A 16,830-nucleotide genomic window follows, 5' to 3' on the forward strand; every position below is an offset into this window, starting at 1 on the left:
TGAGCTCAACCGAACAGATTGGAGCTGAATTGAACTGAGCTGAAACTGAATTGAAGTACTAAAATAAAATAAACAAATACAGTACACAAGAAACTACTTGGAATTCCAAACATTACAAAAATTGTAAAACGAAAGATATTGAATTTATATACGTAGTACGTACATACTTAAAAGTCAAAACATTACAAAAATTATAAAACGATGGAAGTACATTTTAAATATAAAGTGAAATTTAGGTTCATATTGAAAAATAAAAAATTATAATAGATGAGATGTTATAAAACTTCTGTTAATGTGCACTTTTCTACTATGAATTCTTTATAATATGTTTATATTACAGAATTTAAGTTTTTTTAACGACAAATGAACAAGCAAATAAAACGATATTTGATGCAATGTTTACAGGACTAAACAAGTACATTTACAATAGAGCTTTGCGCAGACACATTTATAGCCTAAAAAGAAAAGGACTAAGCAACAAAATTTGGCTAACACTACTTAAATATTAGGGTCGAATTCCAGAAATCTACTGTCTGTTCATAATTATACGAGTACATCATATTTCAAACAACGTATCACCAACCAGCTTACTCTTAGATGTACAATTCAACAGAGCAAAAAACATGTACAAGGCCCCTACATATATTTTGCTACAACAAAATTCCTTTAGCTGGAACAAAATTCTCAGCAGTGTAAACCCATAAGTATAACAAAACTATGAACAACTGTTTGGAAGCAATATTAATGCAGATCGGATCAAGTTCTTCAATTTTAATTCCAAGTTAGACAGTGTCTGTCCAAGTATCTCTGGCTTTCTTGCTTCTGATGCAGAGTAACGGCATTCTAGTTGCTGCATGTGGCTTCGCAAATACCTGCTGAGGCCAGCCTCGGCAACATTAATCAGGCAAAGAGAAGGATTTGTGTGCATAAATTTCGTAACAAGAAATCCAGCTAAAATTTGCTGATTTGCCTTCACCAGTTCTGAAACAAAACAAGGAAACAGAATTTGTACGAAGGTAACGCAGAAGCCTTCAATATCATCATCTATCAGATTCTGATTTGTCTTTGACAACAGGAAATTCTGAGATTGATGTGATAAATCGCCCACCAAGTAACAGATGTAAGAGAAAGTAGCTCCAAGTGCTGGTTCAGAAATTAGGGTGGATATAATCCCAGAAGATAAAACAAGAATTAACAAGTTCTTATCAGTGTTCTCCGGGATACCTTCCAGTTTAAGCTTGTTTTCAATTGCATCTAAGCAGCGCATATGTAGTGTTCCATATGGAAGCAATAACACTACTTTTAGGGCCATGAAGGAATCAGAACCAGTTAACATGCTACTCAAGTTGCTTGCATCATCTTCATCAATCAAGACCAAATCAGATCTTTTCAAAGATCGGTCAATTAATTTCACCACTTCATGGAATAGGGACAGCATGATGAGTTTTCTTAGAATCTCCATCCAACATGTGTGCAAAGGATGTATAGATACTAAAGATTCAATTTTCTCTTCCTGAACAGGTTCCTCATCATGAATGCTTTCTTTTTCCCAACCCTCATCATCCCAATCACTCCAGTTATTGCCTGCATCAGATGCTACTGAGACTTCTGCAGAAGCTTCTTTTTTCTCCACGAGAAAGAGGGTTTCCCATTCCTCCAAAATGGCCACAAGAGTACCAATATGTGCATGTGTATCCGCAGCTTCACACACTTTTGCAAAGCAAGAAACAGCTGAATCAACTGTCAAGAGATCATTGGCACTTATATCCAAGTGGGAAGAAATTGATCCTGCAAGCTCAGTTGTTCTCAAAGCAACAAGTGCATTATCAAACCTGTTAGAACCTTCTGATTGATTTGCAAGTGGCTGCTCTGCTGTAAGTTCAGTATTCTTGCTTGTGGAATTCCATTCATCCCATTCTTCCCAAGGAAGAATACTATTTTCCTGATCTGTTGATAGCTTACCTTTTCTGCCTAAAATGAATTGCAATACCTCCAAGACATACACTCGTACATGACTAGGCAACTGCAAGTTATCAGAAAACTTGGCTAACCTTTCCCAAACTGCAGTTCGAACCACCTTTAGAGCTTCTAGGTCACCTTCAAATCTACTTATAGAAGATAGCAAGTTGCGCAAGTTACGTCGTTCACTATCATCATGTACTAAGTTAGACAAAATACTTTCTAGTGTGTCTAGGTATAAATTACAAACATCAATATAACAAGTAACGCCACTCACGGTGTCCAACCTCATACCATGGTCAATCGAGCATTCAGAAAGAGCTTCAGAAAATACAGCCTCCACATAGCCAAACTCACAACCAGATAAGATCATAGCTCTACAGAAAGAGTTATATACCATAGGACTAGTTAATAAGCTGCAATTGGCAAAGAAATATACAGTGCCCCATCCCTGACTTGGTGTAATTTTTCCCTCCACCACAAAACTCAAGAAAACCTTAAGGCATATCATCAAAGAAACTGCAGCAAACTTCTCATCTGAACTTTCAGCCATTTCCACCATATCAGCATTCAATTTCATCCAGAAATTCAGAAGTACAATAAGGCAATCATTCAGACATAGATCACTGAAAGCACTCTCTCTAACAAAATGCAAAGGGATAACATTACAGAAGTACCGCTTCATGATGACTAAAGCAGACTGGCATTCCAAGATTCTAATATGCTTACTGCACGCATCATACGTCTGCTCAACTTCGCTTAGCAAGCTTTGTAGGCTCTCGGGATTTTCAAGATGAATCTTTTTAGCTCGGTACTCCAAATTCTCTAACAATTTTACAACATGATGCTTATACACATCTTGCCATGATATAATATCCTTGGAGGTTGTACTGGTAATGGTACAATGAAGCTCTTGCACCATTTTTGAAAGTGCTTCCACAGTAAATTCACTAACATGCCGACAAACTTCATCATTGAAATGAACAGAGTTCAGACAGCCTAAATTAATGTCTACAATGTTTTTGAAGTTCAGATCTGTTATGAAGGAGACACGAAAGCATTCTTGTTCAAGGACCCGATAGAAATGCCCCAATGTTACAGATGAATCTCCTAACCCTTGAAATTCTGAGGGATGCAAACCTTTTGTTTCTGCCAAATGCAGGTAACAGTCTGAAAGTTGTGCAAAAATATAAGCAAGACGAGCTTTATTGCAACCATCAATTACAGGATACACGACAGAGGTTATGACATCAATAGTCCTTGTAGCAGATTCGAGGATTTCTCCCTTAAAATCTGAAATTTCAGAATCAATTTCCTCATTGCTCCAAACCTCTGAAACTAATACACAAGCAAGAAACTTCAACAAGACCTGGAGAAGAACAAATAGCAATATCATCAAATGACCTCTTGGGACAAAAAAGAAGAAATGCGTGTACATTTGTATGCCCAAGTGTCAACAACTTAAGAAAAAGTACTAAAAATTAAAAAATGAATCATTCTGAATCATTTAATGAAATACTTCAGCATTTACCTCTGTACGATTTAAGCCATAGGTGTCTGCTAATTTCAACATGTCTCTCAAGATAGGTTTCTTTTGTAACCTTACTGAGTCAATAAAGGACATGACAACACTATTCATGTACTGTAAATCCCCGGATAAGAAGCGTGCAGTTTCAACTCCAGGAATTAGTTCCTCCAACACTTTTACACGACCTGCCAACCGCTTTTGCTCTTCCAGTTTCAGTTTCCAGCCTCTCCAAAATGTGGCTTGTGCTTTTTCAACTTTTTCCAGTTCATCTAAATAATCAAAAAAAAATATCATGAAAGATTATTACAAACATTGAAGTACAATTTTTGATGGAAATTTCAATCTCCATGCAATTAAATCAAAACAGAAAGGTGTTAGTTACCTGAACTAATCTTCTCCTGAAACTTTCTCTGCAACAGCTCTCTCCTCTGAAGTGGATCTTTACATGCATTTCCTGAATTGTGTAACAAGCTATATACCATCCCCACATTCATAATGCTACAAATCTCCTGGTAATCCTCCCTAGTTTTGAGCTGCTGTTCAATAACTTCCACCCCATGAAAAGCATCAATGAGGTTTAAAAGGAAAGAGCAACCCACAACATCATCTTCCTCCGTGACTGGTGGTTCCATAATGTGTTTAGCCAGAGAGGAAATCAGATCATCCCTGGGAGCAAATCCATTCCTAGCCAACCAGGACAAAATTGTTATTACAGCTTGGGTTCTTACTGAAACATATTGCTTTCCAGGCACCGAAACGGGATAGTAATTTGATACCGATTCTGGTTCACAGCTTAATTGAACTAACCATGGAAGCTGCAAATTAGCAAAAGACAGAACTTTCCTGTTCTCTCTTAGAATATCATCCCAACTGGTCCCATTTGCCACAGGAATATCTTTGGCAACCTTAGAAATTACCACCTTAATTTTATTCAACAAAGTCTCTTCATCCTCGGAAAAAACACCAGCCGTTACAGGTTGAGCAGTGTGATCAGGAGCTGAAATAGTTGAGGAACTCTTAACAGCAAACTCATCTGTACCTGTTTGCATCATCAGCGACTCATATTGGGCTTGCATATCTAGATCTTTCCACGCATGTAGCAAGTCGCCAATGGATTCATCATCACAATGGCACAAAGCAAAGCCCAGAAGCTGCTTACGAGAGCTTATATCCATGTTCTCAATGGCAGGACCCCTAGCTATTGCAGCACAAAGATCCCAAATGAAACCATGGCCTTTTCTAGCCAAAACAAGGCATAGATCAAAAGCCAACTGCAGATCTCCAGCAACAGCAGCTTCACGTGCTATAGCTTCTTGAACAGCAGATATATCTTCCTGAGAAGCTAACCCAAGAAGCTTGGCAACTTCAATTATTTCATCAACATTTAGATATGCTCCAGCCTGGCTAGTAATAGCCATCTTGACGATTTCCATAGGATCCTTTATTTGCTTATACTGCATAGGCAAAACATTGACACCAAGGTTCGGCAGTTTGACTGTTAATGCATCGATAACATCAGCCTCCATTCTAACAGTTGGGCTGCTAGGAAAGAGGTCGAGACAGTCCCTAGCCTTCCAGATCTGAAACAAGTTGAGAAAATATGATAAAAGGATTATAAAATAGGCAATCAGTTGAAATCAGTTAAGGACTTAAAGTAGAATGTTGACATCCAAAACAAAAACACTGGACAAGAGGCATGCTACCAAAATAGACCTTTGCATCACATAATCAACTATTCATTTCTTAGAAAAATATTAAATATAGATGAAGAGTGCACACAAGCAAATAGCAACTAAGAGAGTATAATAGCAAAAGCTACACTTCCTAATTATGAAATGAACAATTTTACAGATATACCCATTTAATTGAGTGATAAAAAGCCTTTAAGGCATTAATTTTGTTTTCTATACCCATTTACAAAGGAAAGCCATGCAAAACATACAAAATCAATTCCAACCACAAAGCCAAAAATTACAAAGGATCCTGCCTATAGACTAAAGTAGACAACTAACGATTCTCTAGATACTCTTATCTTCCAGATTACAAAAGGTATTATCCATTTCTTCCTAAAAAAGAGCCTTAGTTTAGATTATCCCTCATCTCTCCCTGAAAAATTGTCATTTTTATGATATAATTAAGGTATACTCAACTGGATTATAAGAGCCTTCTATTTCCTTGTCCTCTTGTGTGTCAACCCTCAAGCTTAAATGTGCTATACTGATGATTTACCTCTCTTTTGCAAAGATGTACGTACCTTATATTTACTTCATGATAAGAAATTCTCTAACTTCACCTACGCTTCTAGTTTGACATCCGTTCTTTATAAGCCATCCATATACTTTGGTAATGTGCACCTATTTCCTGGGAAGGATTATCAGGCTATCAGCCTTTCAACACTTTTCACTTGGTAACCCAAATGAAAACTTGGAGGACCTTAATTCTGCTAAGAAGCCATCTAATATCTAAAGTATTAAATAAGAGAACTTAATAATCAAAACTTGAAGCTCAAGCATTTTGCACTGCTCATGGAGTCATGGGCATACATAGTTACAGGGCCACTGAGTTTGTTCTGCAAAACATTGTCGTAGGGAGGCCACCAATATCTGCCAATATTCATAATGGAAGCAGAAAGCTATTCTACAAAGGACCCCCCATCACTCGGCTTTTGGTCTATATAGGTCCCATGGAACACCGAGGGTGGGGGGAGGGAGAGTCAGATGTTGTGTTCACTGGTTTTGAACTATGGACAGAAAAGCAGCCATGAAAGTTGATAGTTTGTGGAACCGGTGGGTCAGCCATGTTTAGTTGGTGGGACTCCAACCTTATTTAGAAAAATCACAAACCAGACTAAAGAACCTATGTCCTGTTAAGTCAGGGTTGAGTGGATGCACCATCCCAAAAATAAAAAAAGAGCCATTCTCTCTCAATTTCTTTAGATTGGGGGCTTGACTGCATGCAGAAGTATGAAGAAAAAAATCAGTCATATTACCAACTACAAGCTACATTCAAAACAACAAAGATTACCTCAGAGGAAGATAGACTTGATGCTGAGAAAAAATATTCCCTTGCTGTTTGAATCACAAGGCTTTCTGCCTTGTCAGTTGGCAAAGTGATTGTTCCCGTACCCTTTAAATAGTTCCTTGCAAGAGAAAATCTCCCAGCTTTAAGCAATCCTCTGCAAAATTCCATTAACATATACTCCAAGTCTATGAATGGGAAGGCTTTTTCCTGCAAGCACTGCAAATCACGCCACATACTTGCCCAATCGTTGTCCAATCGAGCAGGTTGACGTCTTGCAAATTTTGAGAGGACAAGACGAAGAATCTGTTTTACAGCCTTGTCATCTTTATGAGCCTCATGAAAAAAATTCACTGGTTTTGGAACCTGAAGTTCAAAAAAACAAGGGGAGGGAAAATGAGAAAAATTTGTGAGTGTATATCATTGGCTTTACTTCCCATGATACTTTCAATCCTTTTCCAACAGCTATTCCGTTTTGGAATTCAACACAGGTAAAATGTAAACGATAAAACACCTTCATATGCTCAAAACAGAGAAAAAAATCAGATTTCTGGATGGAAATTGTATCAAAATCTTAATTTCTGAACTTCAGCTTACTCTTCTTTATACAAAACATCACCAGCTGGTGTGACTGTTACACTGGCTGTTGTCTCGCCATCCCAGGCAGTAAGAAATATTAAGTGATGAGATACTCCAAGTCATCCACTTAAAACAGCAATGTAGGAATACAAAATAGAACAATTTCCATTAAGGCATATTACATGTATCATGTAGGTTGTAGACCAGTGAAAATACTCATTGATGGATATAAGTGGCAATAGGAAAAGCTTATAATAATCTATAATTGTTTCTTACACTCTCTTCTAAATTTAAATTAGCATTTCAGATATCTGTCACAAACTCACAATGATAAAGCAATACACTTAGAGTTAAGTTTCAAACAATTTAGAGAAGTTATTGGGCATCAGATGATCAGATACAAACCTGATATAGAGCCAATAGTCGCCCTGCTTCAATATGACCCTCTGCTATTCTGAGTTTTTTCTCTAGGCTCTCAGAACGAATGTCACTACCTGCATAACCATATACATCACATTATATTAGTCAACAAATTAATCAGAGGCACTCTAGACTTCTTTGACTTGTAATCATACAAAAAACAAAGATAGCCAATACATTCCTAAGTTGAGAGAAATAGAACTGTGGCACAGATAATAAAAGTATAAGCCATGCTTGTCGTGACTTACAGAGACAATTAAAAAAAAAAAATTACAAACAAAAAAATCCCAAAATCTACTCCATTGGGGACCCATTTATCATAAATTGTTTAAATAAGATAGATAGTTGTAAATTCATGAATAATGCTCAACATTTCTGAAACTAGTAAACTTTATTTCTAATATGGAGAGCAGGTTACTGTAGGAATAACCTCACCTCTTGAATTTGGAAACTTTGACAGAATGGATGCCATAGTATTCCACCTATCCATAGCATTACACGAGTATATGCACTGGAGAGCACACTCAGCTGCTTCCATCTCATCCACAAAAAATCCACATTGTGCATCCCGATACCATTCATCAATGACCACGGAGCAAAATTCAATTTTGCTCTGAGCAGCATTCTCCTTCAACCACTGAACTAAAAATGAATCCCTCTGATGTTCTACTTCCAAATGAAGTTTATTCATCATGAATGGGATTGCTCGAAAACGTAATCTTTCAGCAATATTCTCTTCTTTCACACCCTTAAGTATGGTTTTGAACTTCTCATAGTCAGACATATGCTCCCATTCAATAAGACTGATAGGACAATGCATCTCATCATCAATTCCTTCAGAATAAACAAGCTGTTGCAAGTACCAAACATCATCAAGAAACTGCTGTAACTCATACATACCCCTACGGCAACCATAGTCAATCAAGCAGATACTATTCTCTAGCTGTCCACTTAATTTATCAATTTCTTGGGCCCTTTCCTTGTACCATATCAGTATCTCACTAGTTGACGGCCATAAAATCCCATAGAGTTGCTTAATTATAGGTTCAGTTTTAATAAGCACAGCTCTTCCATCAGTTTCAGGTAACTTTCTGATATATGCCATCATATCTTCACATTCAACCCAGTCTCTCTCTCGAAGAGGAGTAACAGGAGGAGGAGCCCTTCCAGGAAGGAGTTGACTGTACGTCTGGACTTGAATGGTTTCAGGTATAGCACCCAGTATTTTCAGAATAAAGGGGGAACAGGAGAAAGGATGTCGCTTGAATAGAAGATTCAAAGCTCCGATTTTTCCATTCTCAGCAAGCTTCACAGCTGCTTCAGTAATCGGCATTACGCGGAATTTACTGTATTCCTGCACAGAAAACCTGCACAACTATGTCATTACACAATGAGTCAGTGGTACCTTAAACTCTTTAACCGAGAGAATTCCAAGACATATGGCATCACACTTTCATGATATCACTACAATTAACTAAAAAAACTGAAAAGATGTACAATTGGATGAATAGAAAAAGAAAATCTGTAAATTCCAATGCATTGTGTGTTGTCAGTACTCATGTGAAGCCAATGTTTACTGAGGAAATAATACCTGCCCATGTTTATTCCAAGAAAAGTCTCCAGCCTATCCTTGAATTGCAACAGCTGAAGTCTTGTCAGACGAGAATCCCATACATGTTCACACAAGTCAGATTCAGGTTCAGAAAACTTGTAGCGATTAGTCAGGTTAAGTCCATATGCAAGTAAAGCTCGCAATGCATCCTCTGTATTCCCAACTCTCTCAACACATTCACGAAGCACAAAAGCTTCATCCTTGACATTAGATAGAAGCATATGCACCTCATCACTCCCTTGTGCAGAGTGCCGCCACTGAGATTTGAATACTTGATCCTTATCCAATTTGTAACGATCAGCAAAGTCTAAAGCAGACTGATAACTGTGACTATTGATAAGGACATCGTACATTTCAGGAACTGATTTCCTTGAAAATGACAGCAATCTCCATGAAAGTCTTGATGTCTCAACTTGATTAAGGTTCCCTTCAGTATACTGGTCCATATCATGAATATAACTCATTTCCATATGATCAGCAGAATTTAGGGTCTCTTTAAGCAACGGGATATCTAAAACAAACACTTTTCCCGAGAAAAATTCAGTTCTCTCCAAGACAGGTACAGAAAACACAGGATCATTGTCTAAAAGCTTTTTCCCACTAATGACGTCAAACATGGTCATAGCACCTCCCTTTTTTGCTATAGTGCACACATGATCAGACCACCAAGTAAAATCGACAATATCTTCTAGAAAATCATTGTCTGTCCCTCCACAAGTAAATAGAGAAAGAGACGAGCTATCAACACTAAGCTTAAATATGTTCAAACGTGCTCTTAAATCCAGGGTCCCAATAAATTTTCCATGAGGTGAGATCAGCACTTTTGGAGATACAACCAGGCCTCTAAACCCCTTAGGTTTGCTATAAACGCCTTCAAAGTGCAGAGAATTGACTTGAAGCAAACCTGATTTCTGACTCCAGCGCCATACAGAGAGTGTAGAAGATCCTGCAGGTGGAAGCAACAATTGATAACCATAAAAAATAAAAGTGCAGTTCTAAATAAAACCTCTTTTAGTAAAATTCTAAAAAAAAACTCATCACTTGTATATACAGAGAAGAGTATGTACTGATTTTAATAAAGGATGCAAACTAGAATACCAGTAGGGCTGCTAGCAGTTATAGAAATATTGGTAGGGACACCAACTAGAACAAGCAAAGAATGTTCTGGGTTGTAGTCTAGACAGAAGAAATTTAGTGAAAACTGTCTCTTTATGTCACTCCAAGTCCGTATTGAAGAGAGAGAAGCACTCAGATCCTGGCTGATCTCAATGTGATGAAGAGTTCCATCAGAAGTAAGAAAATTGAAGTTACACCTGTAAAACTCACATAATTAAAACAAATACACAATGTAGTGACCATCACGGCCTAACTTAAACATAGAAGAAAGAAATTTTGAGTTTCTCCCACAAGGACAACCCAAAAACACCAGAAAGAAATTGAAATACTTCCATGCCTAGTAAACCCATTTAGATTGACTGGTTATGCTACAACACTGAATGAAAACTTACAAGAGAGGTTCCGTTGCCTCCGTAACATCTGGCACAAAAAGGCCCACGATTGGAAATGCCAATTTCAGATGCCTGCGCTCAATTCTTATTAGTTCATCACCATTTGACTTGATAAAGTATAATGTGTCCACATCATCAACAATTCCGAGCACATCATGAGATTCTGACCATACTCCAAGAGTAAATGCACCAACATTATTACCTAAACAAACACAACAAATTTCAATTTTCTTTCCAGTAAAACTTGCAGTATCAAAGCTATCATTATCTGTAGCCACTAGCAGACTCTTTGCTCCTTGGTTTTCATCCAACCTTCACTGCTTCTCAGAGCTTACGCTACTTAGTGTTTGTAAGACTGAGATAAGGCATATAATTTATACTACCTCCATTAACTTTTAGTTGCAACAAAGGGGTATTTTTTGTGAGATACTCCTTTGTTGCAACTAAAATTTAACGGAGGTAGTAATTAAGTTATTAAATAGATAGATAATATGATATGGAGAGAATTTTTTCTAATACTGATAAACAAAGGCCAAGGTAGAGGCACTTTTTCTTAAACTAGTAAAAAGATTCAACTGAGTTGAATCTGAATTTGAGTCTTGAATCTGCATACTTGAATCTGAGTTTGAGTATTAAAGCACCAAGGTACAAGAAAATTATTCTCCATAGTAAAATTCAAGACTTAATAAAGTATTATTAATTTATTACTATTCTTTGACTGCTGGATATACTTGCATACATCCAATCCCCCTTATCAGCCCAAAATATGAGCATCTTCAGAGGCATTGAGAATGTGGGAAATATTGTTATTCATGCAGTACAGAAATTCAAAACATATATCAACAAATGATTTTTGAAAAAGAATAAAACCAATAACCAGTAAACAAAGTGCCAAATCAAAACATTAGATGCACAGCTTCTAGCATCAACATCTTAACTACAAATAAGATAGTAAATCTTACTAGCAAAAGTTCCATATGGTTGATGATACTCCTCATCCTTCCGTAAAATGGTTATATGATTTCCAACAGCAACAGCCACTCGTTCACCTTTAGGGGATACAAACAACGACACCAACCTCTTCAATTTCTTTGGTTGTCTATACGCATTCCACTTTTCTTTAATTTGAGTCAGACCTAAAAGAAACGCAAAAGAAGAGAGCTCATAAAAAACTCCCTAGTACTGCTCATACAATCGTTTCGTTCATTGACATGCAAAGAGACAATAAAATTCATGCCAATGCATGGTTTAGAACGGAGGTCTAATAACATAGTCAAGCATATAGAAACTATCTAGTACGGAGTATCAATCCCAATAAAGGAAGAAAAAATCACATATAATTAAAGCTGAAACTAATGTCCCTAGCTCAAGTATAGTCTTGTACAAATCAGTGATCAACCTAATGGTGCAACTATCGCAATCAACCGGGAAAACGATCAAACAGCGATTCACACATTGATATTGCCCATTCCAATCCCACCTCATTTCAATTCATCAAAGACTACACTCATGCCACTCAATACACCAGAAACAAAATCAATTGTTTCCAAGCTCAATAACACCCTAATAAATCCTTACTTTCATAATTCTATCAATTCTACCCTAAAACAATACAATTTACTTTACAATCACTAAATAATCAAACTATAGTACATAATTATCACTTGCATAACATATTTGAACTTAAACTACCCAATTATGACAAAATTGCTATCAAAAATATCAAATTCAACATACCTCGAGTTGAAATCAATGACAATACTCCTGAATTAGCAGTCTCAATAACCTGAAATCACCAAAATCAATCACAATTAACAAAAAATTCGCCCCATAACACCTAAACAAATTGAGATGATTCCAAACCTGTTGAGGCGGATAATTAGGGAAACAAGGTCCGGAAGCGTGTTGAAGAGTTTGATAGAGAACCTCAGATGAGGTTGCTTCCGCCATTGAAGAACCTCGATTCGTCGGAGAGAGTATATATAGTCTATCTGACCACCATTTAAAGCGGCGAACCGCCGTAAAGAACACCGTAAAAGCGTCGAGAACGGCGGAGATCTTGATTGATGATGATCTTAGCAATGGAGTAACGTTGCGATGTGGGAGTGAATCAGATTTGGGGAGGAGAGAGAAGAAAGTAAACCGTGAAACGGACCATGTAAATTATTTACTCCGTACTGCGTTACAAAATTTTACTTCTTAGGTTTTTCTAAACTATGCCCCTAAATTCTTTGATTTCTAAGTTTTACCCATTTTTCACGATATTTTATTAATAATATTCTTTGACAGTCATATTAGTTAAAGAAAGTTAAGTTAGTTTATCAACAATGGTGTTGTGGCGCTATTAATTTGACACATGTCCCATTCTAATTGGTTTAACACTTTAAAAAATTTTAAAACATCATAAATTAAAATAATAAAAAAAAAAAGTTATTGTTAACGTCAAAAGTTATTGTTAATAAAAATTAGTGAGATTGAGGGCACAGCTTAGACGTTTGAAAAAGCATGGACAATTGGACATAGCTTAAAAGCCGAAAAAGTTTTGGGGCATAACGTAGAAAAACCCTTACTTCTTTTTAAAACCAAAAAATTTACTTTTCTTTAATTTAAGGTGTTAAAAAATTTATAAAAAAAAAAAAAAAAAAAAAAAAAAAAAAAAAAAACAACAACGAAGTAGTATTTTGGCCCGTGCAATGCACAGTTTGGGTTGTTTAGAGAAAATTGCATTGAGAGATGGATGACTGAGGAAATACCAATACATTATTTTGGGGTGTAATGTATAATAATAAAAAATATGATTAAAGAAATTTAATTTGTGATACTTTAGTTCAAAATGAGGCTTGAAAAAAAGAAGATGGAAATATTAAAATTAACGAATGAAAAAGGAAAAATTTAAATTGAAGAGGAGAATTTGTGAAAAAAAAAAAATTGAAGAGGAGAATTTGCAAATAAAAAAATTGAAGAGGAGAATTTTAAAAAATTAACATGTAAGACAACATGTGGCGCATTTTGTTGAAAAGTAAGGTAGGGAAGTGAAATAGGATGGACATGTGTCTTTTTTTGTTTGAGTTTTTAAGTATACTCCTTTTCACTTTAGCTTAATTTTAGTTCAGTTCATCTCATAATTTCCTTCTCTCGTAAAATATTCATTTCAGCTCCAATCAGTTCAGTTCAGTTCAGTAAATGTGAATTGGCCCCAAGTGTAGATGGACTCGTCAATGCAATATTGCACTGTAATGCTAAATTGGTTAACACAAAATAATTTTGAAATACCCTTGGCATCCCGTCGCTTTATAAGAAAATGGTAAAGTTAATTTGTGAACTTGTTCATGAATCACTCATAGATGAGCGTGTCTTATGTCCATTGATCTACTATATTTTAATTAAAAATAAACATCTATAAACACTAATCACAAATATTTTCTTTTTAAGAGTCGCATTACTTCTGTTTTTTTTTTTAACTTTTCATTATAATTTGAAAAAAAAATGTTTAATTTAAACTTTGATGAGCATTTTATTAGCCGCGTAAAATTTAAAAAAAAAATATATTTACACTGTAATTTTATTTAAAAAAATATATAGTGGTAGACTTTATTGCATGCAATTATATGCTGCCCCTCGTGCCTCCATGTCTCGTGCGAATTAGGTGTACAATAGTACAAGGTTCGAGAAAACGTTGCCACTCCAATCAAGTTTAAACAATTTTAGGTGCTTAAAATACATAAACTTGTGCAATTATCAAATTTCCATGCTTTTTAAAAATCAGAGAATGACAAATAGAAAAGGAAAATAAAAAATAAATAAAATAAAATAAAATAAAGTGTGACGATTGTTTTGATAATGTGTGAGAAAAGTAGGTGCATAATGCACACAACATTTATGTCGTTGCAATTTAGAAGAAGCCAAACAATGTTGTTAAGGTGATAAGGCCTAGTGAAGTAGTAGTGTCCCAAGAGGTATAGTATACTAATAAAATTGAAATTACAAGTGATTGTGTGGCACCCAATTAATCATGCATTTTATTTCACCAATTTTAATTAATCATGCATTTTATTTCACCAATTTTTCAATCATACAATAATCATTCTTGCAATTGGAAGTTTGTGCTTGAATTTATTCTTTTTTTAAAAAAAAATTTGGATTGATATCTAAATATGTGATGTTGAAAGAGAAGGCGATAGGAACCAATACAAATTAACTTTAGATTATCATTATTCCGTAGTCCCTGTCTATAAATTAGTTATATTATAGTACGGTGTTCCGGCTGTTCCCTATCTTTTTTTCTCGCATGAGACGTAAAAAAAAATGTTAAAATTACAACACACATATAGTATTTGTTAATATCATCATAAGAATGATATAGATAAAAACGATACGACTATAATAAAAGGTCATTCATATTGTTGACTTGTTGTATGTGTTAATTATTGGCAAAGGTTTATAACTTTGTTTGTGTATAAATAAATAGATAAATTGCCCAAAATAATCCCACATTTGCCTCATCCGCTCAAAATAATCCCACCTTTTGATTATTTTTTAATAATCCGACCTTTAATGTATATCCGCTAAAAACGGTCCCAAATGACCGGTAACTTGTTAAATAGGTAAATTTTATTTATTTTTGTTTAACGCATACGTGTCACCACATGATTTGTCTAAATTTTTAAATAAAAAAAATGAGATTAAAAAAAAAAAAATAACGGCAGCCCCCAGCCACCCCCTCCCCTAGCCTTGCCGATTTGAAGCCCCAGCCACCGCCGCCGAATTGCAACCCCGACCACCGCCAATTTCAATCCCCATACACTGATGAAGTCCCAAACATCGCCGACTTGAAGCCCCAGCCACCACCAACGAATTTCAGCCCCAGACACCGCCGATTTGAAGCCCCACCCACCACCAACGAATTGCAGCCCAAGCCACCGCAATGTCATCGCTATTGATGATGGTGGTTGCTTTGAAAAGGGTGACCGAAATCGGGGCACGGAAAGGTGAGGAATGGCGAATTTGAGGTGGGGGAAGGGGAGGAAGACGGGGATTGGGACGGGGAAAGGGGATAAGGGTCGGAATCGAGACGGAGAAGGAGTTTTCGAGGGTGGGGGAAGGTTTTAGTGGTTTTTCGTGGGGGGAGTAGGGGGTTGGTGGTGAGGGGGAGGGGTGATATGTCCATTTTATATAGTATTTTACCCCTGTCCCTTGGTCATAATTAGTAGTACTTTTGGCTCTTTAGAGCCACTTTTATTACTAATATGTGTTTTCTAGTGTTTTCGTAGTTTTGGTTGAGTTTTATAGGGAATTGCACTATTGGAGCATTTTCCCGGGATTTTATGGAGCGACTATGAGCATTGAAGGAGCACGACCATCATTCGTAGCCCAAGATCGGTTAGAGTCATCGAACCAGTGATTAGTAGCCCGAAGTGTCACCGCTCGGTGCAAGGGTCTCCGCCCGAAGACGCGCCAGATTAGGCGCGAGAAGAGAAGCCCGCGAAGGAAAAAAAGGCGTGCCCAATCGGGCGGTGCCTCGCCTGATCGGGCGCGTGTTTCTGAGGAGAAGTTTAAGCGTCGTTTAAGTTGTTTTAACTTAGGATTTTCGAGCTTAGTATATTTTACGCTTTTGTTAAGCGAGTTTAGGATATTCTTTTCTCCCTTCTCTTACTCTCTCTCTCTTTCTCTCTCTAACTTTTCTCTCTCTCTCCTCTTAAACTCTAGTATTATTTTCTCTCTCTACAACTCTTTGTTTAGTTTCATCTCTTGTTTCCTTCAACTTTGGTAACGATTTCTTCTCCTTTAATCTCAGTTATTTATTCTCTCTCTTTCATCATGACTTGTTTAATTACTTTGTTTAGTTTATATTTAATTATGTGTGAGTAATTTTCTTTCTAGGGTTATGGGGATCCATAAATAATATGAAGGGGAATTTATTATTGTTAATTGTCAATGCTTGATTAATTTCTTACTGATTGATTTAATGCTATACGGTTAGATTTGGCCAGATTTAATTCGTATGAGTTTAGCAATATTAATTCGAGATTCGAGAGATGAGAATTGATATTTAGGCTTAGTTTCAATAGGCGGACTAATCTATAAATGGTTAATTCGAGATTCGAGAGATGAGATTTAATACCGGTAAATTAACTCTGTGATTGTAATACGTAGCGAAAGCCCTTTATGATCTGATTAATTGATGCATTGATGATTGATTGTTATGT

General features: G+C 36.3%; 1 protein-coding gene across 1 annotated transcript; it reads right to left on the minus strand.

The window, feature by feature from the left end:
- Positions 1–471: 471 nt before the first annotated feature.
- Positions 472–13,098, minus strand: LOC145589881 (MAG2-interacting protein 2-like). The gene is made up of 12 exons (XM_081646579.1): positions 12,488–13,098; positions 12,362–12,410; positions 11,587–11,760; positions 10,625–10,826; positions 10,215–10,429; positions 9,096–10,062; positions 7,940–8,871; positions 7,490–7,578; positions 6,512–6,871; positions 3,870–5,067; positions 3,491–3,756; positions 472–3,328 (listed from the first exon to the last, which is right to left on the minus strand). Exons 1-12 carry the CDS (start codon positions 12,572–12,574, stop codon positions 716–718), a joined length of 7,152 nt encoding a protein of 2,383 aa, XP_081502705.1. The 5' UTR covers positions 12,575–13,098; the 3' UTR covers positions 472–715.
- Positions 13,099–16,830: the final 3,732 nt, after the last annotated feature.

Source organism: Chenopodium album, chromosome 17, assembly GCF_948465745.1.
Source record: "Chenopodium album chromosome 17, dcCheAlbu1.1, whole genome shotgun sequence".
Classification (NCBI taxonomy): Eukaryota; Viridiplantae; Streptophyta; class Magnoliopsida; order Caryophyllales; family Amaranthaceae; genus Chenopodium; species Chenopodium album.